Here is a 25,958-nt window from a genome sequence, read left to right as displayed (position 1 = left end):
ATTAGACAGATTCAATAATTTTAAATAAAATGTTCATTTTTAGTACTTGTTTGAAAACCGTTTATTGGCAATGACTGCCTGAAGTCTTGAACTCATGGACATCACCAGACGCTGTGTTTCCTCCTTTTTGATGCTCTGCCAGGCCTTCATTGCGGTGGTTTTCAGTTGCTGTTTGTTTTGGGCCTTTCTGTCTGAAGTTTAGTCTTTAACAAGTGTAATGCATGCTCAATTGGGTTGAGAGCAGGTGACTGACTTGGCCATTCGAGAATATTCCACTTCTTTGCTTTAATAAACTCCTGGGTTGCTTTGGCTTTATGTTTTGGGTCATTGTCCATCTGTAGTATGAAACAACGACCAATCAGTTTTGCTGCATTTGGCTGGATCTGAACACACAGTATGTCTCTGAATACCTCAGAATTCATTCGGCTGCTTCTGTCCTGTGTCACATCATCAATAATCACTAGTGACCCAGTGCCACTGGCAGCCATGCATGCCCAAGCCATCACACTGCTTCTGCCATGTTTTACAGATGATGTGGTATGCTTTGGATCATGAGCTGTACCACGCCTTCGCCATACTTTTCTCTTTTCCATCATTCTGGTAGAGGTTGATCTTGGTTTCATCTGTCCAAAGAATGTTCTTCCAGAACTGTACTGGCTTTTTTAGATGTTTTATAGCAAAGTCCAGTCTAGCCTTTTTATTCTTGATGCTTATGAGTGGCTTGCACTGTGCAGTGAACCCTCTGTATTTACTTTCATGCAGTTTACTCTTTATGATAGATTTGGATATTGATACGCCTACCTCCTGGAGAGTGTGGTTCACTTGGTTGGCTGTTGTGAAGGGGTTTCTCTTCACCATGGAGATTATTCTGCGATCATCCACCACTGTTGTTTTCCGTGGGCGCCCAGGTCTTTTTGCATTGATGAGTTCACCAGTGCTTTCTTTCTTTCTCAGGATGTACCAAACTGTAGATTTTGCCACTCCTAATATTGTAGCAATTTCTCGGATGGGTTTTTTCTGTTTTCGCAGCTTAAGGATGGCTTGTTTCACCTGCATGGAGAGCTCCTTTGACTACATGTTTACTTCACAGCAAAACCTTCCAAATGCAAGCACCACACCTCAAATCAACTCCAGGACTTTTATCTGCTCAACTGAGAATGACATAACGAAGGGATTGCCCACATTTGTCCAATAGCCTGGGAGTCAATTGTCCAATTACTTTTGGTCCCTTTTAAAAACAGGGTGGCACATGTTAAGGAGCTGAAACTCCTAAACACTTCACGGTGCAAGCCACTCATAAGCATCAAGAATAAAAAGGCTAGACTGGACTTTGCTAAAAAAAAAATCTAAAAAAGCCAGCACAGTTCTGGAAGAACATTCTTTGGACAGATGAAAGCAAGATCAACCTCTACCAGAATGATCGAAAGAGAAAAGTATGGTGAAGGCGTGGTACAACTCATGATCCAAAGCATACCACATCATCTGTAAAACACGGCGGAGGCAGTGTGATGGCTTGGGCATGCATGGCTGCCAGTGGCACTGGGTCACTAGTGTTTATTGATGATGTGACACAGGACTGAAGCAGCCGAATGAATTCTGAGGTATTCAGAGCCATACTGTGTGCCCAGATCCAGCCAAATGCAGCCAAACTGATTGGTCATCATTTCATACTACAGATGGACAATGACCCAAAACATAAAGCCAAAGCAACCCAGGAGTTTATTAAAGCAAAGAAGTGGAATATTCTTGAATGGCCAAGTCAGTCACCTGATCTCAACCCAATTGAGCATGCATTTCACTTGTTAAAGACTAAACTTTAGACAGAAAGGCCCACAAACAAACCGCAACTGAAAACCACCGCAGTGAAGGCCTGGCAGAGCATCAAAAAAGAGGAAACACAGCATCTGGTGATGTCCATGAGTTCAAGACTTCAGGCAGTCATTGACAACAAAGGGTTTTCAACCAAGTGCTAGAAATCAACATTTTATTTAAGATTATTGAATCTGTTCAATTACTTTTGGTCCCTTTAAAAACAGGGTGGCACATGTTAAGGAGCTGAAACTCCTAAACCCTTCATCCAATTTTAATGCGGATACCCTCAAATGAAAGCTGAAAGTCTGAACTTCAACTGCATCTGGAATGTTTTGTTTAAAATTCATTGTGGTAATGTATATAACCAAAATTAGAAAAATGTTGTCTCTGTCCAAATATATATGGACCTAACTGTGTATATATATATATATATATATATATATATATATATATATATATATATATATATATATATATATATATATATATATATATATATATATATATATATATATGGTATATTTTTTTTTTAATTTCTCTCCTTTGCCTCATTGGGGGACACAGACAATGGGTTGTATGCTGCTGCCACTAGGAGGCTGACACTAAGTGGGCTGCGTCACTGAAGCAATTCATGTGGATCGGAGCATGGGCAGGTCTGATATAAATGGATCCTCTCCTACACGGGAGTCATAAGCTAGCAGGGGTCGCAAGTATTCTAGAAACGTACAGGCGTCTAGAAATCGGATCCGGGGTACGATTACCCGAGCGATCTCAGCCATTGGCATCCGTGAGCTCTGTTTCTCGCTCTCCCTCACCAGAGATTTGCAGAATAAGACTGAGTTTGAATTGGATGTTTTCCCGGATCTGCACTCGCCAGAGTTCCAGAAAATGGGGGACTCCCTTATTGAGGCCGTCAATCAGACTCTAAAGGTTGACGAGGATTCTGGTTCTGTCCCGGAACACAGTCCCTTCAAGAGGACTAATCACCTTCATACAGCGTTTACCATTCACCCGGTGGTCTGAGTTATACTTAACCGGCGCTGAGAGCGACCTGATAAACGCCTCACAGGTCAGAAGCCTCTCGTACAAGGTACCCCCTGTTTCAGCCGATCTGCAAAAAGATTGAGCTGAATCTCCTGCTATGAACCTGCCAGTATTTTGTCCGGCATTTAGAATCCTATCCTAGCCGGATGGATCTTCACCCACAGACCTTCAGAGAATCTGACTCGCTCTGTCTTTGAGGCCTCGGGTTCAGCACTATCTATTGTTTAAACAGCGGGGGTAGCTAAAGCCATGGTCTCCTGGATGCCTCTTTGGATGTGGCTGCGCTGCACTATCAGCAGCAAATGCCATCACGTTCAGAAGGACATTATGGCACAGGGAATAGAAAACACTCTGTGTGCAAAAAGTCTCTGACATCATTTCCTTACTAGAGTGGACGTTTATTTAGAGTGAAGCTGGTTCAGCTTGTTTCTGATGCTATGGGAGGAAAGAGCAAATTTCCTCCGCAGCAAGGCTTAGATGTCCTTTTTTTTTTGGGCGTCAACAACAAATCCTTTTTCGGACACCACAGATTCACGAAAAGCTCAAAAGGGTTTCTACTCGAACCTGTTTGAAGTTTGGCTGCATGTGGTCCTGGGATCAAAATCCCACCATAGTTTCTCTAACCTGCAGCACCTTTGAGCAACAGTCCTGGGTAAGTGCTCTGACCCTGAGGTCCCATTGGTTTTCCCTACAAAGGATGCATGTGATTAACGTGTCATGGGGTATTCTGTCGTACAGCCTCATTTTGCTGGGATCTAGACTGCACTATATCCCCCCAAGTGGGTTTCGTCGCTGTCACAGCCAAGGGCGTCACTGGTCACAGCGATCTAGTCCCTTCATGATCCTTCCTCTACCAGTCAGGGTCTTTGCCAGCCAGTTTTGGATGATTCGTCCATCTCTAATGCAGCACATTGATTCAGTGGTTAGCACTACAGCCTTGCAGCGCTGGAATCTTGGGAATAGATCTCACCAAGGATCATGCAAATTCGTCAATAAAAGAGGGTTTCTAGCATCCATTGACAACAGGATGCTTTTTTCCATATTCCGATTTTCCCCTATCTAGACATTCCTGTGCTTCGCCATTCCCGAACAGCATTTTCAGTTCACACAGTGTTCTCGAAGGTCATGACCGCCGTCTCGTCCATCTTGCGCTCTCAGTGCGTGACCGTTCTGCCCCACTCAGACGACTTTCTCATCAGGGGTCCACCCTTCCAGGACTGCACAAAGTGCCTTCGCATCACTGGCAATGCTCTTTATCACCTGAGCTCGGTCATAAACGTATACAGGTCTTCCCTCGTTCCAGCTCAGTGGATATCCTTTTTAGGAATGACCCTGGATACATCCAAGGGTTAGTGGGAGGGTCTTGCCTCGGGACAGTGGGAGGTCTTTCGACAGATATGTATTTGTTTAAGGACTCCGGACGTGGATCTGATGGCTTCAAGATTGAACGCCAAGGTACTCCACTTCAGAGTTCGGTCTCGGGATCCCTAGACTGTCAAGGTGCATGCACGGGTCTCTCCGTGGCTTCAGTTTCGTTTTCCGCACGTGTTTTTTCCTTACATTCTTTCCTTTTGAGGGTCATCAAGAAGATCTAGGCGGAGGGGACTCCAGTAATCCATGTCGCCCAGGTTTGGCCATGCTGGGCGTGATCTGCAGATCTAGAGCAGATAGTCACCGATGTCCCGTGGCGACTGCCGGATCATCCAGATCTGCTCTGGCATTGTCCGTTTTTGTCATGAGAACTCAGGGTCCCTGTGTTTAATAGCTTGGCCGTTGAAGCCTACAAACGATCTCAAGCTGGGTTCTCTCATCAGGGGTTTCCCACCATGATTAGCATGTGAAGCCTGCATCAGCTAGCATGTATAAGCACACCTGATGACCTTTTTTCGCATGGTGCAGGCACTGCGGACGTCCTCATGTCTTCTCTGTTCCTTCCATTTTGGGAATTTCTCCAGACTGGTCTGGAATCAGGTTTGCCGCTCAGCTCTTTCTCCCTCTCTCTCAAAGTCCAGATTTTGGCCTTATCTGTTTTATTCCAGCGCAGGATTACTTCCATTCTGTAAGTGAGCATTTTCTTTCAGGGAGTCTCCCCCATGTGGTATTCCCCTATAGTATGCCATTACAGGCCAGGGACCTGATATTGGTCCCAGGTGCTCTTTAGCAGACACCTTTCGAACCGTTGCAGTATGTCTCTGAAAGTCGTTTCTTCTTGTCGCGGTGATGTCTATCAGACAAGTCTCAGAGCTAGCCACTCTGTCCAGTCGAGTTCCTTTCCTGATTTTCCCCCAGGACAAGGTGGCCATCGAATCATCTACGTTGTCTATATTCCAAGGTGGTCTTGTCTTTCCACCTTAACAAGGACTTTGTCCTTCTCTCTTTTTGTCCAGCATCGGTAATTGGGTGGAATGAGCTCCTCACTTCCTTGACGTAGTAAGGGCTCTCAGAAGGTGCATCTCGAAGACGGTGCCCTTCAGTAAGTCGGACACCCTATTTGTGCTTCCTGAGGGTCTCAGGTAGGGTTTAGCCGCTTTAGGGCCACAATACCAAATGGGTTCACTTGGTTTTTCAGAAGTCCTACTGCCTCAGAGACAAGCCTATCCCAGTGGGGATTAAGGCTCACTTTACTCGGTCGGTGGACATTCTTTTTTGTGCCATCTGGCATCAGGGGTTGGCAGAACAGGTCTGCAAGGATGCAACTTGATACAGCGTACGCTCTCAGACTTCTGTACATGCGGACTTATGCAGATGTAATGTGCAAGCGGCGGTAGCGCAACTTTAGTCAGTTGGTACATGGGGTTCAATCTGTGATGTGATTTCCCACCCAGGGACTGCTTTGGGCCGTCCCATGGTCTGTATCCCCCAATGAAGCAAAGGAGAAATAGGGTTTTTTGTGTACTCACCGTAAAATCCTTTTCTCCGAGCGAATCATTGGGGAACACAGCACCCACCCTGTTAATCTTTTGGCTTGCGCTTGCTTTTCTTTAATTTGATGTGTTGTACTCTGATATGATGTTAATGATCTCTTACTGCTTTTGCACTGAACTGCTTCTCTGAGAGCCAGCATGAGAGTGTATACTGCAGAGGAAGAGCTAACACTGTTTCAATTTAGTGTCAGCCTCCTAGTGGCAGCAGCATAACACCCATGGTCTGTGTCCCCCAATGATTGGCTCGGAGAAAAGGATTTTACGGTGAGTACACAAAAATCCCTATATTATTAATAATAGAGACCCCTTTGTATAGGACAGAGGGTTCTCCATACAAATTTTTGTTTTAGATCTGATCTTTATCCCTTTTTAATTGTAACTTTTGGTCTAAATAAATTTCCATTTTATTCCAATGACCTGTCAAGACCAGATCTCTGCTGGATGTACCAAATCACGTGGTGGAGGATGCCAGCATATAGCAAGTGATCAAAGATATTGGCAAATGATAACTGTAGTGATTATTTTCTTTATCACTGGGATTAGTGCTGCCCTGATGAAACAAGCTCTGTAAAATGTTTGTTACATTCACATAAATGATAGGAGGTTCCCAAACCCACCATGCTGCATCTGCCAGCCTATTTTCGTCCCATAGTAAATTTGGGTGCCATCTCTTCCCTAGGTAAATGACACACCAGGCCATCCACATGATGTAAATCAAGACCAGATTGTCTTCCTATGTTGCTCTATGGTCCCATTCTGCTGCTCACAAGCCCAATGGGGGGTGCTAAGAGATCAGCATGGACACGCTCACCAACTGCCCCATACACAAGAAGTTTATGAAGCCTTTCTATCATAGCCAAGAGTAACTTTTGAGCAATTTGTCCTATAGTATCTCCTCTTCTGGAAGATCGGACCAGGCCGACAAGCCTTCATTCTTTATGTGCACCACTTAGACCACTTTTATTGGGTACTAACCACTGCATACCGCCCACAACATAACCCGATTCTTGCCTGCTTGCACAGATCCCCAAACTTTCCCATTTTTCCTACAATCAACAACCACAAGAGCTACCCAATATAGCCCAACCCCTTTTACAGGAGGCATTGTTGTTGTTATTTTCTTAATGTTAAGAAGAGGAGGAACAGAGGGACTGCGGAATCAGGGTTTGTCTTAACTATGGCCACACATACTTTGGCAAAGGGGCTGAATACAGCAAAATAGCAAGGCTTTTTTTTTTTACATGTTCTTTTCCCCTACATTACCACCATTACCTGCTCTCTAATAGAGGAGGGTTCTAAATCCTCTTTCTACCACCCCAGAACTCTCCAATTTGCAAATAGTGTTTCCAAACCAAACAACCCCTTTGTGGAAGGTGCAGACTGTAGCATTCATCACTGGCATGAGATCTAGAACAATATCTGCCACTTTAAATGTTTAATAATCCATAATAAACATGTATTTCAAGACCAGTGTGTAGATGCAATGGTACGTACCTATAGTTATAGAAGCATCTGCCTTAGTTTCTAGTTTTTCTTTGGATCGTATAACAATGGGGGTGTTTTCTTCCCTCACTTCAATCTTCTTAGTTGGTGTAACCAAATTAGATTTAGCAAAAGTATCAAAAGATTTTTTAGCAGTGAATGTTTTTTCCATGGGCGATTTTAGAAACGAAGAGGTACAATATGAATTCTCAGGAGTCTGGGAAAACTTGCCTTCAAGTGGGGGTAAAGGTGAAAGTAAAGAAATGTGTTTATCAGACATGGCCACATAGGTGGATTTTCTAGTCCCGGAAGATAAAGGAGTAGACATGATGCCTCCTCCACTGACTATCCTTTTAGGAGGACTAGGTTCTTTAAAGTGGTTGGGTTCTTCTTCATACTGACTCTCCGGCTGTCCATCCTCTTCACCTTCCGAAGAATCAGTCTCAATCGAAAATCCAAGGTCAAAATTGACAGAAAATAATTCTTGAGAACAATCAAAATCATCATCCTCTTTCACTTTTGGGTTCTCAATGGATAAGGAAGAAGTTTGGCTATCTGGTTCATGTCCTGTGGTGTCCTCAGATAGTAGAGATGGGTCAAACATATTGAAGTTCACGTTGGTCCCTTCATCAGGCTTGTTGGTAGTGCCAGCCTTGCCTGAAGTCAAATGGTCAATTTCTGCAAATGCTTCATCTTCAAATAAATCAAAGCTGTCATCAAGGTCATCAGGAATGGAATTCATTTCGTCTCCCTGTAACTGTGGTGGAGATTCGACCTTCTGGCACTGGGAAGACCTTAGGACATCAATGTCTGTATCATCACTTTTACTAGTATTTCGGTCTTGGATGACATTCAAATTACAAGAGACAGAAGAATTTTCAATGTTGATATGATCTTTTACAGTCCTTAGCTTCATGACGTGAATCTCTGTCTTTGCAAGAATGTCAAAATCCTCACAATTAGTTTTATAACCATGATCTTTGTGTATGTCATGGTTGTACATTGGAGGTGGGTCAACATTTTCCTCGTAGGCTTCATCTTCTTCATCACAATCAAAAATATCATCCCATAGCTGCTCACGTATTGATTGTATATCTACAACGCCATTGGTGTCACCAGTCACTACATCATCTCCTTTATTTGGTTGATTTGTTGAGCTTGAAACTATATTCTCACATGACGCTTGTTTATGAACGTTGGTAGAGTCCGGATCATCCTCTAAATGATCTGGTTCACTTAAATGACTCATGGCTATAGGTGGGCTTTCAGATCCCACAAAAAATTCTACACTAACCAAAGAATTAAGGTCAGATAACGGCGGAGGGGAATAAGTTAAAAATTTATTGACTCGTGATAGCATTTGCTTCACCCAGTCATTGGCCAACTCATTGGGAATTTTCTGAGTACTAAGTGATGGTGGAGCATAGAATAAATTAGATAAAAGAGAAGTGGAATCATCATCACCAACATTGTAATTAGAGTCCATCTTTGATGGAGATTTCAACATTGTCCTTTGGGAACTCTTTGTGGAAACTTCTTCCACATTTGTAGGGCTCTTTGCAAGCTCTTCAATTTCCATGCCATCGGTCACATCATGATTCAGGTCAACCTCTATAGCACTGACTTCCTTCATCTCTGAAATATTAATCAACGTATCTATCCTGGGAAGCTCATCGGAACACGACCATATGCTGTTAGAACCTTTAGATGTTGACTTGAAATCTTCATCAGGTTCAATGGTCGAGAACAAAATGGAGTTCTTTGCATTTTTGATCACTGAGAACTTTTTTTTGGCCTTGGAATTAGCGGTTGGGCAAACTCTATCTTTAAGGCCTTTACGTAATGGCTGGATGTCCTCCTTCTGAAAAAACGCCTTCATCTCTTCATCATACTTGCAACCGTTCTGCAAAATGGTGGAAGAAAAACTTGCTATTTTTTTTATAAACCATTGTATCACAGGAGTAATTAAATGGAGTGCCCAATTTACTACCATGTACATCAGATGGAGGCATAAAGTATCAAACACAAAATACATAAAAAGATAAGCGCAACTAATTTATGCCTATGAATAGAAAAGGGCAAAAGTGAAAGACCAATAATTACCCTACTAGAAAGGGCTGAATTCTTCACATGCCATAAAAGCACGAGAGTGCGAAACACTTTACTCTATCAAGAGCCTAAGAAAAAAGCCTGACCCCTCTCATTGTCAAGAAGCTATATAGAAGGGGATAAGCACTGAGAATCATTAAAGCAGGGCGGGCGAGTAGTCCTCATGGGGTAATGCACAAGACAGATGGTAAAGGACTACTAAAAAATGGTTCAAGAGATTTTCAATTATTTCTGTAGTTATTTTGTATCCTTAAAAGGGCTGTAATTGGGTTTTTACGATATGATTTATGGTTGCTTTTACATTACAGGGAGGTTCACCAGTTAAAAAAAACCATGACAGGACAAGATTCTCTATACAAGCCCCATCTATATGCCCAAATAGGGCCTGCAAACATCATATAGGAGGTCATCTAAAGTTAGACAGAGCAGAAAGACACTAAAAAGAGCAGCTCATGATTTTTATGGTTGCCTGTTACATGAGTAGCTGTCTAAATTTTAGTATAAAATCATACCGTAAGGTCAGCCACATAAGGCTGAATCTCTGTCCACTGTTATGGCCAATTGCCGCACAACTCTGTTTTACAACCATTGGGATGCCACAGGTGATTGGAGCTTCATCGCACTGTTCACTGCACCCCTGATGCACCGTCTGGCTGCACTATTACCCAAGTGGCTGGAAAAAGTTGTCCAAAGCTTGTCAACACATGGTAACCAGCGGCCGCACAATTTTGAAAAATGGGGAAAATGGCGGCACACGACCAAAACTCTACCCATCAGTGGTGATTTAAGGACACATGATTTTGTTACAAAATTGTTCAGCCAGAAACCCCATTGTTCAAGATTATGCAACCATTGGCCACCACAAGAGGGCACAGTTTCTGCTATGTTCGGCAAATCGCTCCATATGGTCTCGTATTGAGGGTGGCCAGAGCATGTTGCACAGCTGGTCCACGGTAAACACACATGGATTACCATTAATTGCTGTGCTCCAACTGTGCTTACCATGATGTCAAGTAGAAAGCAGAACGGCAATTAGTGGTACTCCATGTACAGTTACCGCGCCCCAGTCACAATGTGTGCAGGATCCTTAACGCAGACAAGAGCTTTTAGGTGGTTTAAGAGAGGTCACCCGTAATACAAGGACTGAAGGGAGGATAATATCTGGAGCAGCCATAGGCAGGCAGATGCATGGTCACCTAACAGTGAAAGGTGGCAGTAGTGCTTACCTCCTCCAATCTCATCTGCTCAATTAATTCCATAGCAGCGATGAAATTCTGACACCGAAGAGAGTGATCGACAGAGACGGTCGGAAAAGGACGGTTCTGCCACAAGCTCCATTCAGATAGTGAAAGCTTGCGGACATTTCCTGGGACCACTTCCTAGATGGCGCAGAGGAGGAAAGGATTGTCAGTGTACATGCTAGCACTAATTCATTATCAGTATCGCCCGGCAAAATCATAAGGAAATGTACCACACTGGTGGTGTATGAGGCTGGATGCAGAAAAAAGTATGGGGAGGTGGCAATCCACACAGCTGGGTTTTCCATCTTATGCATTAGACTATCAAAGGAGCCTCTAGACCAGGCTTGGGAAAACTGTGGCCCTTAGGCTAAAATCCAGCCTTCTGGCTGTTCCAGTTCGGATGGACCGAGAAAGCCGAAAGGCTGAAACAGTGACCCAGGGGCGGCACTGTGCCCTTCTCCTCCCGCCATTCATCTGCTGCCCACTGTCACCGCTATCTGCATCCTCAGGATGCAGACAGCTGTGAATACATTGGTGGATGACGGGGCTACTGGCTCCATCTTCCATCAATCAGCTTATGAGACAGCAGACGTAATGACGCCATTTTATCTCGTTGCTGCTGAGAATCCATGCACAGGAGCCAGAAGCAGAACCCAAGGAGGAATGAGGAGAGTATGTGTTGTTGTTTTTTCATATGTATGTCACATTTTTATGTATGACATTTTTATGTATATAGGGAGGCTATGTGGGGGCTCACAATGTATATATGGAGGCTATGTGGGGACTTACACTGTATATAGGGAGGCTATGTGAGGCTTACACTGTATTCACGGAGGCTCACACTGTATATTGGGAGGCTACGTGGGGCTCATGCTGTACATAGGAGGCTATGTGGGGACTCACTATATAGGGAGGCTATGTGGGGCTCACAATGTATATAAGCAGGCTACGTGAGGCTCACACTGTATTCAGGGAGGCTCCCAATCTATATTGGGAGGCTACGTGGGGCTCATGCTGTATATAGGAGGCTATGTGGGGACTCACTGTATATAGGGAGGCTATGTGGGGCTCACTGTATAAGCAGGCTATGTGAGGCTCACACTGTAGTCAGGGAGGCTCACAATCTATATTGGGAGGCTACGTGGGGCTCATGCTGTATATAGGAGGCTATGTGGGGACTCACTGTATATAGGGAGGCTATGTGGTAAATCATACTGTATATAGAAGGATGTCGGCATACTTTACCCAGCTAAATATTAAGTCATACAATTAATATAAATAATTAGAATATATTAATATTGAGCACAATTAATTTCAGCCTATTGGTTCGACCTCCACAACAGTTACGGTTTGTCATGTGGCCCATCAGGAAAACTAATTGCCCCACCCCTGCTTTAGGGGTGAAGCAATGATGGTTTAGTGCTGCATCTCCTTACGTCGGTGCTTTGGTAAACTTAATTGTGCAGGGATCTCTAACCGACCCTATATATTTTAAGAGGCATACCCACTGTGCAAGGGAAAAACAATGAAGGGAATACAGTACTACAGCAGCACTGCGACCCCTTCATGCTCAGTAGCAGTTGGAGTCCCAGCGGTCATATATTAGCGTTATGCAATCACTTTATAACATTGAAAGCTATAATATAAGTGTTCCCCTATTAGCTAGAGCAAACAAAGTGCATCTGGTTCTGGAGGATTACAAGTCCATGCGTTTAAAAACAATCCATTGATTTTAAATAAAAAAGTGTAATACTTCATTTTTCCTGAGGTGATGCTGCAGGGAAATTAAACTCTTAATTCCCTTCCACCACTAGGGAACATCCTGTAAATAAATGGCTGATCAGGTGACCCTTCATACAAAAAAGGACTGTCAAAAGCAGAAAAGTTCTTGCAATAAGATACCCCGTACAAAAGAACAGACGTCCATAAAAACTAGGAAAATCTAACCTACTTACAGTGATGAGGTTGGGGTCTTTAAATAGCTCAAAGCAGGTTTGGGGTACAATAAAATCCGTCACTCCGTCAGAATCCTTTAAATGATACAATCTGTCCCAAGTCTCAAATTCTGCGTCGGTCAGGAACCCGTCGTCTTTCGTGGAGTCTGTGGATTTGTGTAAAATGAGTTAATGAGTTAGAGAAGAAACTCTCCGACAAGAAGATTTTCATTAGCCGTTCCAAGAATGTATCTTTGAAATCCAAAGCTCTATTACAACATATGACCACCAAGAGCACTGTTTAATGCACCAGCATGTAGTTTCATCTATCTCACGGATAGAAAGGAACACTAAAGGTAAATGTGAACAATGACCATTGCCTTTGCTGTAGTACACCCACTGCATTGAAGAATAATGACTACTTACGGTGGGTCACGCCAGATCGTCGCTCTTTGGAGGAATTTCCATCTCTACCATCGAAGGCTCCTTGTGTGATGAACATTTTGTGCACCGTAGGATTGATCCCTTCTGGCACCATGCGTGGGCTTTGTTGGTGGAGGTGCAAATCTGTGTTTCCCATAATGGCCTTATAGATGCTTCTCTTATTACACTGACTCTGGTTATAGGTCTGTAGAAATGCAATGAAAGTCAGTATAGTGTCATAAAGCCAGAGGAAACAACTACATGCACCTCTCAATCGTCTAGCCTCCCTCCCTGCACCTCTCCATCAAGTGCCCAGTCTTCTCCTTCCGCCTCCACCAATCACCCAGTCTCCTCCGTACCAGGGCTGTGGAGTCGGTAAGCCAAACTACTGAATCCGACTCTCACTCCTCAATTTCCCTGACTTCAAATTCAGACTCGCCAGCATATGTACATGTGAGCATGTACCTAAACTGCAGCACAGATTCATCTCAACTAAAAGAAGAGATCCTTAGATCAGGAACAGAACAGACATTTATAGGACATTTCATAACTTTCCCAAATTCTTATGAAAACATTTACAGCATGTCCTGCATTGTACTACTGAACCCAATTTATTAGGCCATGTTCACACAGTGCGTTTTTTACTGCGGAACCGCCGCGATTTTGCCGCTGCGGCTCCGCAGCTGTTTTCCATGCAGGGTACAGTACACTGTACCCTATGGAAAACAGGAACCACTGTGCACATAATGCGGGAATCGGGAAAAAAAGCCGCGCTGAATAGCTGCGGTAAAAAAGAAGTACCATGTCACTTCTTTTTGCAAAACTGCAGCGGTTCTGCACCCATTGACCTCCATTGTGAGGTCAAACCCGCAGTAAAACCCGCAGATGAAAAATATATCTGCGGGTTTTACTGCGGTTTGTGGTGCAGAACCGCTGCAGTGTGGCTGCCCCCCGTGCCCCAATCCCACCCCCCCATGCTACGATGCCACCCCCCCGTGCCCTCATCTCCCCCCCTTATACTTACCCGGTGTCCGTCCGTCTGTCTTCTCCCTGGGCGCCGCCATCTTCCAAAATGGCGCGCGCATGCGCAGTGCTCCCGCCGAATCTGCCGGCCGGCAGATTCGTTCCAAAGTGCATTTTGATCACTGAGATATAACCTATCTCAGTGATCAAAATAAAAAAAAATAGTAAATGACCCCCCCCCCCCCCTTTGTCACCCCCATAGGTAAGGACAATAAAAAAAAAAATAAAGAATTTTTATTTTTTTCCACTAAAGTTAGAATAGGGTTAGGGTTAGGGTTAGGGGTAGGGTTAGGGTATTTTCAGCCATTTTAACCCTAAAAAACTCCCTAGAAAACACACAGACTCTGCATAGAAAACTGCATAAAAAAACGCACTAAAAAACGCATCAAAAAACGCACCAAAAACGCACCAAAAAAAGGACCTGCGTTTTCTGCCAAGAGCTGCGGTTTTTAGTGCAGAAAAAAAAGGATGGAAATCAGGAACGTGTGAACATGGCCTTATACATTTTAGGAGTTGGTCCATTTTATATAAACTCCACCAAAATGGACACAGACTCCACCTCTCCCAATCGCTCAGTCTCCCTCCCTGCTCCTCTCCCATTCGCCAAATCTCCCTCCCTGCGCCTCTCTCAATTGCCCAGTCTCCCTCCCTACGCCTCTCCCAATCGCAGTCTCCTCTCTATGCTGCCTCACCCAGTCTCCCTCCATATGCCGCCTTTGCACCTCTCCCAATCGCCCAGTCTCCCTCTCTACGCCGCCTCACCCAGTCTCCCTCCCCGCGCTTCTCCCAATCGCCGTCTCCTTCCCTGCTCCTCTCCCAATTGCCAAGTCTCCCTCCCTACACCTCAACCAATCTCCCTCTCTATGCCGCCTCACCCAGTCTCCCTCCCTACACCTTGCCCAATCTCCCGCTCTATGCCACCTAACCCAATCTCCCTTCCTACGTCTCTCCCAATTACCCTGTCTCCTCCCTATGTCTCTCCCAATCATCCAGTCTCCCTCCCTACACCTCTCCCAATCGCCCAGTCGCTTTCCCTACGCCGCTTAATGCAGTCTTCCTCCCTGAGCCTCTCCCAATCATCCAGTGTCCTTCCCTGCTCTTCTCCCAATCGCCAAGTCTCCCTCCCTGCGCCTCTCTTCCAATAGCCCAGTCTCCATCCCTAGGCCTCTCTCTCAATAGCCCAGTCTCCCTCCCTATGTCTCTCCCAATAGTCAGTCTCCCTCCCTACGTCTCGCCCAGTCTCCCTCTCTACGTCTCTCCCAATCGCCCAGTCTCCCTCCCCATGCCTCTCCCAATCTTCCTCCATACGCCGCCTCACCCAGTCTCCCTCCCTACGTCGCCTTATGGTCTCCCTCCCTACTCCGCCTCCCCAGTCTCTCTCCCTGTGCCTCTCCAAATCTCCTAGTCTCCCTCCCTACACCTCGCCGCCTCACCTAATCTACCTCCCTACGGCGCCTCACAGTCTCCCTCCCTGCGCCTCACCAAATCGCCGAGTCTCCTTCCCTGCTCATCTCGCAATTGCCAAGTCTCCCTCCCTGCGCCTTTCTCCCAATAGTCCCGTCTCCATACCTATCCTAATCGCCCAGTCTACCTCCCTACGCCGCCTCAGTCTCCCCTCCCTGCGCCTTTCGAAATCACCCAGTCTACCTCTCAGCGCTTTTCCCAATCGCTCAGTCTCCTTCCCTGCTCCTCTCCCAATCACCCAGTCTCCCTCCTTACGCCACTCCCAATCACCCAGTCTCCCTCCCTGCGCCTCTCCAAATTGCCCAGTCTCCAACCCTGCACCTCTCTAAATCGCCGAGTCTCCCTCCCTGCGCCTCTCCCAATTATCCAGTTTCTGGCTTGAAATGGCCTAATTTTTTAAAAATCATTTCCACAAAATCATGATAAACTGAATTACAAAAAGAAAACTGTACTGTAGGTATAGTACAGACCAAAAGTTTGGACACCATCTCATTTAAAGATATTTCTGTATTTTTAGGACTATGAAAATTGTACATTCACACTGAAGGCATCAAAACTATGAATTAACACATGTGGAATTATATACTTAACAAAAAAGTATGAAACAACTGAAAATATGTCTTATATTCTAGGTTCTTCAAAGTAGCCACCTTTTGCTTTGATGAACCTAGAATAGAAGACATAATTTCGGCAGTTTCACACTTTTTTGTTAAGTATATAATTCCACATGTGTTAATTCATAGGTTTGATGCCTTCAGTGTGAATGTACAATTTTCATAATTATGAAAATACACAGAAAAATCTTTAAATGAGAAGGTGTGTCCAAACATTTGGTCTGTGCTGTATATTTCACTTCCTATTGCGCTGTCCAACATCTTCCCCTATATACGCAGTCAATGACCAGAAGACATGGCTTTTTGTTTTTTACAATGTCCTATAATATTTTAAATATAATAATTTTACATGGAGAACGATTACAATTCTGTTTTGGGTGTATATGCTCCATAAAAATGGCTCAAAAAATTTTGAAAGATAAATACTGTCCACATACCCGTTCCTCTCTTCCTTGGCACAATATGACCACTATTCGTCCTTGCCGTTTCCTTCCTGTTCGACCCATTCTCTGGACCAGACGGATAGGACTTCTCTGTGCATCGAAGCAAATTATGAGATCCACCTCTCCGATGTCCAAGCCTTCTTCTCCTACGCAGGTGGAGACCAGTGTATTATACCCACCCTCCCGGAAACGCTTTACCACCTGGGAAATGGTACAACTTGATCACGGCTTTTGGTCGATGTCAAAAAGTCAACTCTTCCTGGTCAACATTTAGGCAACCAACAGAAGTGACTACCAAGGACCGTAAATATGGGAAAGGTTCTGTGCTCACCTCTAGCTGCTCTTTCTGGGTAAAACCTTTAACTCCTTTCCCTGTGGACGAATGGCCCACAAATGTCATAACCCTGACAACAGGCTGGTGCCGGTTGAGCATTTCCGCTATTTCTTGGACGCTGTCCCGGAATGAAGAAAAGATCATGATTCGAGTGTCTTCAGGAGAACCACCGGAGGAACTCTGACCTGAATTAAATAGGAGGTCAGTTTTAAAATAACGTAATAAATAATTTAGAGAGGGACTGAAAGCTTTAAGCGGTACCTAAATATCATCAATAGCCGAAAGAGAATTCAGCTGCCTGCTATGTGTAAGTATGCGCAGTGTGTACATTTATGCGCACAATGGAAAAGAGAAATTAGCGGGCACCGCTCATAATAGTTACAAAATAATAATAAGGGGTTCAACTATTGCGCATGGGTACATATAATAGACAAAAAAGAGAAAGACAGCGCAATTAAAAGTGCACATACCTCACATAGCAAGTGGGAAAAAAAAGGTTTTATTGAGAACACAAAGTGCAAAAAACATAAAAACATTTAAAAACAACAGCATATAAAGACATGCAGTAACTCCCAAGAGAGTATAGGTAAACTGGCTAACAAAAATTATAAATCCTCAATTCAATAAGTACAACTCCCATGCAAATGAACCAGCAGTAGCAAGAAAAAAAAAAAAAGATGCATAAATGCAAAAGTATCCGACCAAATGTGTGAACAGCAGCAATATGTGTGCCTCCTAGAGAACCCCCTTTAAGGCCGGGTTCACATTTGCGTTTGGCTGGTCTGCGTATGGCTGCGTACCTCTTAAGTTCCACCTACGCTCTGCCTACTACCGCATGCGTCCTGCATACCTATCTTTAACATTGGGTACGTAGGGACATGCGTTGCAAGCGGATGTGTCGGTGCATGTCACTTTGAAGTGCCCAACGACCGCACGGGAACGCAACATGTTTTTTGCACTTTGCGTTCTCAATAAAGCCTTTTGTCACTTGCTATGTGGAGTATGTGCACTTTTATTTGCGCTGTCTTTCTCTTTTGTGTCTATTATATGTATGCGCAGTGCGCATATATGTATGCACAGTGTATGTGTATATTGTATATGCGCAGTATGTATATTGTGTATATGTATGCCCAATGCGTTTGTGTATATGTATGTGCAGTGCGTGCGTTTGTATATGTATGCGCAGTGCATGCATGTGTATATGTATGCGCAGTGCGTGCGTGTATATATGTATGCGCAGTGCATCCGTGTGTACATGTATACGCAGTGCGTCCGTGTGTACATGTATGCGCAGTGCGTGCGTGTGTATATGCGCAGTGCGTGCGTATGTACGCGCAGTGCGTGCGTGTGTATATGTATGTGCAGTGCGTGCGTGTGTCTATGTATGCGCAGTGAGTGCGTGTGTATATGTATGCGCAGTGCGTGCGTGTGTATATGTATGCGCAGTGCGTGCGTGTGTATATGTATGCGCAGTGCGTGCGTGTGTATATGTATGCGCAGTGCGTGTAAACAGTACAGACCAAAAGTTTGGACACACCTTCTCATTTAAAGATTTTTCTGTATTTTCATGACTATGAATATGGTACATTCACACTGAAGGCATCAAAACTATGAATTGACACATGTGGAATTATATACTTAACAAAAAAATGCAAAACAACTGAAAATATGTCTTATATTCTAGGTTGTTCAAAGTAGCCACCTTTTGCTTTGATGACTGCTTTGCACACTCTTGGCATTCTCTTGATGAGCTTCAAGAGGTAATCACCGAGAATGGTCTTCCAACAATCTTGAAGGAGTTCCCAGAGATGCTTAGCACTTGTTGGCCCTTTTGCCTTCACTCTGCGGTCTAGCTCACCCCAAACCATCTCGATTGGGTTCAGGTCTGGTGACTGGAGGCCAGGTCATCTGGCGTAGCACCCTATCACTCTCCTCCTTGGTCAAATAGCCCTTACACAGCCTGGAGGTGTGTTTGGGGTCATTGTCCTGTTGAAAAATAAATGATGGTCCAACTAAACGCAAACCGGATGGAATCGCATGCTGCTGCGATAGCCATGCTGGTTCAGTATGCCTTCAATTTTGAATATATCCCCAAAAGTGTCACCAGCAAAGTACCCCCACACCATCACACCTCCTCTTCCATGCTTCACGGTGGGAACCAGGCATGTAGAGTCCATCCGTTCACCTTTTCTGCGTCTCACAAAGACACGGTGTTTGGAACCAAAGATCTCAAATTTGGACTCAGACCAAAGCACAGATTTACACTGGTCTAATGTCCATTCCTTGTGTTCTTTAGCCCAAACAATTCTCTTCTGCTTGTTGCCTGTCCTTAGCAATAGTTTCTTAGCAGCAGCTATTTTACCATGAAGGCCTGCTGCACAAAGTCTCCTCTTAACAGTTGTTGTAGAGATGTGTCTGCTGCTAGAACTCTGTGTGGAATTGACCTGGTCTCTAATCTGAGCTGCTGTTAACCTGCGATTTCTGAGGCTGGTGACTCGGATAAACTTATCCTCAGAAGCAGAGGTGACTCTTGGTCTTCCTTTCCTGGGGCGGTCCTCATGTGAGCCAGTTTCTTTGGGGTGGTCCTCATGTGAGCCAGTTTCTTTGTAGCGCGTGATGGTTTTTGCCACTGCACTTGGGGACACTTTCAAAGTTTTACCAATTTTTCGGACTAACTGACCTTCATTTCTTAAAGTAATGATGGCAACTCGTTTTTCTTTACTTAGCTGCTTTTTTCTTGCCATAATACAAATTGTAACAGTCTATTCAGTAGGACTACACCAGACTTCTGCACAACACAACTCATGGTCCCAACCCCATTTATAAGGCAAGAAATACCACTTATTAAACCTGACATGGCACACCTGTGAAGTGAAAACCATTCCCGGTGACTACCTCTTGAAGCTCTTCAAGAGAATGCTAAGAGTGTGCAAAGCAGTCATCAAAGCAAAAGGTGGCTATTTTGAAGAACCCAGAATATAATACATATTTTCAGTTGTTTCATACTTTTTTGTTAAGTATATATTTCCACATGTGTTAATTCATAGTTTTGATGCCTTCAGTGTGAATGTACAATTTTCATAGTCATGAAAATACAGAAAAACCTTTGAGGTGTGTCCAAACTTTTGGTCTGTACTTTATGCGCAATGCGTGTGTATATATGTATGCGCAATGCGTGTGTATATATGTATGCGCAGTGTGTATATATGTATGTGCAGTGTTCATATACAGCTCTGGCAAAAATTAAGAGACCAGTGCAAAATTTTCAGTTTGTCTGATTTTTGTCTTTATAGGAATATTTTTTGAGTAAAATGTAAATTGTTCTTTTATTCTATAAACTGCTGACAACATGTCTCCGAATTTCCAAGCAATAAATTTTGAATTTATTTTCTGAAAATGAGAAATGGTCAAAATATAAAAAAAACAGTGCTTGCAAACCTTAAATAATACAAAGAAAACAAGTTCATAATCATTTAGAAACAACAATACTAATGTTTTAACTCAGGAAGAACTCCGAAATCAATATTTTGTGGAATAACCATGATTTGTAATCACATCTTTCATGCGTCATGGCATGATTTCCACCAGTCTTTCACACTGCTTTTGGGTGACCTTATGCCACTTCTCGTACAAACATTTAAGCAGTTCTTCTTTGTTTGATGGCTTGTGACAATCCATCATCCTCTTGATTACATTCTATAGGTTCTCAATGGAATTCAAGTCTGGAGATTGGGCTGGCCATGACAGGTCAATCAAGGTCCACCACATCAAATCCCTATCTGTGTGGAATGGCGCATTTTCCTGCTGGAAAAAAACAGTCCTCAGAGTTGGGGAACATTACCTGAGCAGAAGGAATCGACCGTTTTTCCAGGATAACCTTGTATGTGGCTTGTTTCAAACGTCCGTCGCAAAACTTAACCTGGCCAATTCCAGCCTTGCTGAAGCATCCTCAGATCATCACCGATCCTTCACCAAATTTCACAGTGGGTGCAAGACACTGTGGCATTTACGCCTCTCCAGGTCTCTGTCTAACCACTAGATGACCAGGTGTTGGGCAAAGCTGAAAATTAGACTCATCAGAGAAGATTACCATACTCTAGTCCTCTATGGTCCAATCCTTTTGGTCTTTGGCAAACTTCAGCCTGGCTCTCCTTTGCTTCTCATTGATGAAAGGCTTTTTTCTAGCTTTACATGACTTGACTCCTGCCTCTAGGAGCTTGTTACTAACTGTTCTTGAAGTGCACTTCACCCCAGCTGCCATTCCTTTTGTAGGTCACTTGATGTCATCCTGCAGTTGCTGAGTGACATTCGAATAAGATGACGGTCAGCCCGGTCAGTGGAGAGTCATTTTTGCCCTCTGCCAGTCTGTAGCTTTGTTGTCACCAATGTCTGCTGCTTGACCTTGTTGTAATGGACTTCCTTCTTAGAAACTTTAAGGAAGGAGGCAACATGATGTTCACTGTGTCCCTCTGCTAGTAAAGCCAGAATTGAGCCCTTTTTTTCCTCACTCAAGACTTTTCTTTTCAACTCCATTGGCACGGTTAAAGGTTATTTTTCATTCCTATTACTTTTGGGATATTACTAGCACTTGTTTTGCCATCCAGCTTGTCCTATTGCAAGAGGATTGTGAACACCACAGGAGTGTTTTTTATACTTTCCTTTGTTAAATAAGATTTGATTCAGGTGATCACCTAATCAGAAGCACATTAAATAGAATGAAGTGTACTCTGGTTGGAATTCAACTGACACTGGAATGAAATGGTTGTCAGACATGTAGAGAAGCAGATTTTTTATAAAACTGTGCAGTGATCTCTTAATTTTTGCCAGAGCTGTATGTATACACAGTGTGTATATATGAATGCTCAGTATGTGTATACTGTATATGTGCAGTGTGTATTTTGTGTATACAGTGGGGACAGAAAGTATTCAGATCCCTTTCAATTTTTCACTCTTTGAACTTTTTTGAATTTACCAAATGGCTGCAATGAAACAAAGAGTGAAAAATTTAAAGGGGTCCGAACACTTTCCGTACCTACTGTATGTATGTGCAGTACCTGTATATGTATGCACTGTGTGTGTGTGTGTTTATGTATATGTATGCAGTATGCGTGTTTGTGTGTATATATGTATGCGCAGTGTGTGTGTGTGTGTGAATATTGTGTATGCGCAGTGTGTGTGTGTATATTGTGTATATGTATGTGCAGTGTGTGTGTGTATGTGTGTGTGTGTATATATGGTATGTATGCGCAGTGTGTGTACATATGGAATGTATGTGCAGTGTGTGGACATATGGGCTGTATGCGCAGTGTGTGTGTGTACATATGGAATGTATGCGCAGTGTGTGTGTATATATGTTTGCGCTATGTGTGTGTATATGTATGCAGTGTGTGTGTATTGTGTATGCGCAGTGTGTGTATTTTGTGTATATGTATGTGCAGTGTGTGTGTATTGTGTATGCGCAGTGTGTGTATTTTGTGTATATGTATGTGCAGTGTGTGTATATACGGTATGTATGCGCAGTGTGTATATACGGTATGTATGCACAGTGTGTTTATACGGTATGTATGCGCCATGTGCATATATGTATGCGCAGTGTGCATATATATATATATATATATATATATATATATATGCGCAGTGTATGTGTGTATGTATGCGCAGTGTGTGTGTATGTAAGCAGTGTGTGTGTGTATTGTGTATGCGTATGCGCAGTGTATGTGTATATTGTGTATAAGTATGCGCAGTGTGTGTATATTGTGTATGTGTATGCGCAGTGTGTGTATATATGTATGCGCAGTGTGTGTATATATGTATGAGCAGTGTGTGTATATATGTATGCGCAGAGTATGTGTATACTGTATATGTATGCGCAGTGTGTGTGTGTGTGTGTGTGTGTGTGTGTGTGCGCGTTTTAGGACAGTGTTTATATACAGTATGCATGCACAGTGTGTGTGTGTGTAACCTGTCAATACCACACACACACATTTTATTTACACACGTAAAGTGCAGTGCGTGTAGAAGAAGCAGGTTCAATATATCTAAAAATAAATAAAAAATTAATAACAAAATGGACAGAATTCAGACAGGTTTGTGTGTTTGTTGAGTTAATTAAAAGCATCAGTTGTAACTAGACTAATTAACCAGAGTCCTAATGATTCTCCCGCATCCCTGATCAATAGGAACCCAGTGCGAGCGCACTTTTTGTACAATTAACCATATATAACGACACACAGAACAAATCGATTTCCTTGAAATTAGCAGCTGGGAGATGGCCTAGAAAAAACGCCGTTGTTCAATATCGGCCACACAGATCACCAAATCACTCGGCTATGAAAGCATTGCAGACAAAAAAAAGGGACAGATGTTTCTCAAGTGCTTTCGGCCTCGCCGAGTTAGATGGCGTACATGTTCACATTCAGTAATTAAAATATTATCCTTACCCAAATATCAAATCTAATTGAAAATGTAAAATAAGAGAAAAACATTACCCCAGTTTAAAAACAAAAAAATACAAACATTTTAAAACATTTAACAATTCTTTCTCATCAGAGCTAAACATTTTTTTTTTTACAAAAATCTGGACCTAAAAAATGAGATTTTTCCTTTGGAAGGACTCAATACACCTCTGCACTGCATGGGCTGCGGGGGCGCTGTGGGAGAATTGAGCACCCGTTTAATCCCCTCATAGATATGCTATGCTTTGGCTTCGGTCTGTGAGACCTTAAAACAAATAAAAGCTACAAGAAAATGTAAATTTGCTGCAATTAACAAAAGTGTTTTTTAACTCTTTAAAAAGGTACAGTAGCATGAATAAGCATAAAAGAAACACACCTTTTATCAGAGTCCCTTGTAAATGTACTCATACACAGGACAGAGTACAGCCACCCCCTCCCCATAATAATAATAATAAAAAAAAAAAAAAAAAAAAAAATTGGATAAGGAAAAATATACAAATTCCAACTGCTATGAGCGGTACAGATACCTGGTAATAAAAGGTACCACGCGTGTATGTTATTTCCACTCTGAATTATCCCCCCTCATCTAAGGGTCTGGTCCGGGTCAGCGGCGCACAATGTGTGTTCTCTCCATCACAAACTGCCTTTGTCATTGGTTCACAAAAGGATCTGAGCTCAGACAGGACTCTACTTTATTTCGGAGAGGTTATTTCACATTGTGCCATGATAAAAAGACTCCTGCCTCATAAATAAAATTCTCTGCAGGAATCTGATGGTGTCTAAATTTCTCTGCAGCGCCACCACCAGGGACACTGAAGCATTGCACAACACCCACTGCATTGAAAGGGCTGTCCTGTTAATGACGGGATGTGCCGAGTCAGAGACAGGGAGGCGCTGTTGTGGCAGCTCTTCCCCATTTCAGCTCATTGATGGAGGCACTGATTGAGGAATTTCAGTCTATCAAGTAGATAAAGCCAAAAATTGGGAGCAATATTTACTTTTCCTGAATCTGAATGTTCAATCACTACATTTGGAGATTACATTGTGCTCCTGCTGATCAGTTTTCTCTTTTTTTCTTACTAAAGACAGAGAAGAGGGGAGATGCTCCTGCTGCAGCCACTTGTCTAAAAGGCACAAACAAGACAGTGAGGAGAAGAAGTGGGACAATGAGGAGAAAGAGGGGGAGAGTGAGAAGAAGAAGAGGGAAAGTGAGGAGAAGAAGAGGGAAAGTGAGGAGAACAAGAGGGAAAGTGAGGAGAACAAGAGGGAAAGTGAGGAGAACAAGGGGTAAAGCGAGGAGAACAAGGGGTAAAGTGAGGAGAACAAGGGGTAAAGTGAGGAGAACAAGGGGTAAAGTGAGGAGAACAAGGGGTAAAGTGAGGAGAACAAGGGGTAAAGTGAGGAGAACAAGGGGTAAAGTGAGGAGAACAAGGGGTAACATGAGGAAAAGAAGGGACAGAGAAGAAGAAGGGGGACACTGAGGAGAAGGGATAGTGGGGAGAAGGGGAACAGTGAACAGAATAAGGGGGGACAGTAAGGAGAAGAAGAGGGAAAGTGAGGAGAAGAAGATGGAAAGTGAGGAGAACAAGGGGTAAAGTGAGGAGAACAAGGGGTAAAGTGAGGAGAACAAGGGGTAAAGTGAGGAGAACAAGGGGTAAAGTGAGGAGAACAAGGGGTAACATGAGGAAAAGAAGGGACAGTGAGAAGAAGGGGGACACAGAGGAGAAGCGATAGTGAGGAGAAGGGGAACAGTGAACAGAATAAGGGGGGACAGTAAGGAGAAGGAGAGGGAAAGTGAGGAGAAGAAGGGGTAAAGTGAGGAGAAGAAGGGGTAAAGTGAGGAGAAGAAGGGGTAAAGTGAGGAGAAGAAGGGGTAAAGTGAGGAGAAGAAGGGGTAAAGTGAGGAGAAGAAGGGGTAAAGTGAGGAGAAGAAGGGGTAAAGTGAGGAGAAGAAGGGGTAAAGTGAGGAGAAGAAGGGGGACAGAGAGGAGAAGTAGAGGGACAGTGAGGAGAAGAAGAGGGACAGTGAGGATAAGAAGGGGGACAGTGAGGAGAAGAGGGACAGTGAGGAGAAGAAGGGGGACAGTGAGGAGAAGAAGGGACAGTGAGGAGAAGAAGGGGGACAGTGAGGAGAAGAAGGGGGACAGTGAGGAGAAGAAGGGGGACAGTGAGGAGAAGAAGGGAGACAGTGAGGAGAAGAAGGGAGACAGTGAGGAGAAGAAGGGGAACAGTGAGGAGAAGAGGGAAAGTGAAAAGAAGAGGGAAAGTGAGGAGAAGAAGGGGGACAGTGAGGAGAAGAAGAGGAAAAGTGAGGAGGAGAAGAAGAGGGAAAGTGAGGAGGAGAAGGGGTAAAGTGAGGAGGAGAAGAAGGGGTAAAGTGAGGAGGAGAAGAAGGGGTAAAGTGAGCAGAAGAAGGGGGACCGTGAGGAGAAGAAGGGGGACCGTGAGGAGAAGAAGAGGGAAAGTGAGGAGACGAAGAGGGAAAGTGAGGAGACGAAGGGGTAAAGTAAGGAGAAGAAGGGGTAAAGTGAGGAGAAGAAGGGGGACAGTGAGGAGAAGAAGGGAGACAGTGAGGAGAAGAAGGGGAACAGTGAGGAGAAGAGGGAAAGTGAAAAGAAGAGGGAAAGTGAGGAGAAGAAGGGGGACAGTGAGGAGA

The 25,958-nt window shown here is 43.7% G+C and overlaps 1 protein-coding gene across 1 annotated transcript in view; it reads right to left on the bottom strand.

The window, feature by feature from the left end:
* The window catches only part of FANCM (FA complementation group M), a 156,125-nt gene that overhangs the window by 18,594 nt on the left and 111,573 nt on the right, over positions 1-25,958 (bottom strand). The window contains exons 9-14 of the mRNA XM_069734960.1: positions 16,845-17,032; positions 16,508-16,714; positions 12,973-13,174; positions 12,568-12,713; positions 10,598-10,750; positions 7,275-9,165 (exon numbers count right to left, since the gene is read on the bottom strand). Coding sequence (XP_069591061.1) covers positions 7,275-9,165; positions 10,598-10,750; positions 12,568-12,713; positions 12,973-13,174; positions 16,508-16,714; positions 16,845-17,032 — 2,787 coding nt within the window. The remainder of the gene's footprint in view (positions 1-7,274; positions 9,166-10,597; positions 10,751-12,567; positions 12,714-12,972; positions 13,175-16,507; positions 16,715-16,844; positions 17,033-25,958) is intronic.

This window comes from Ranitomeya imitator, chromosome 1 (assembly GCF_032444005.1).
Source record: "Ranitomeya imitator isolate aRanImi1 chromosome 1, aRanImi1.pri, whole genome shotgun sequence".
NCBI classification, from domain to species: domain Eukaryota; kingdom Metazoa; phylum Chordata; class Amphibia; order Anura; family Dendrobatidae; genus Ranitomeya; species Ranitomeya imitator.
The sequence above is the reverse complement of the archived record's forward strand: the minus strand, read 5'-3'. Positions and strand labels throughout refer to the sequence as shown.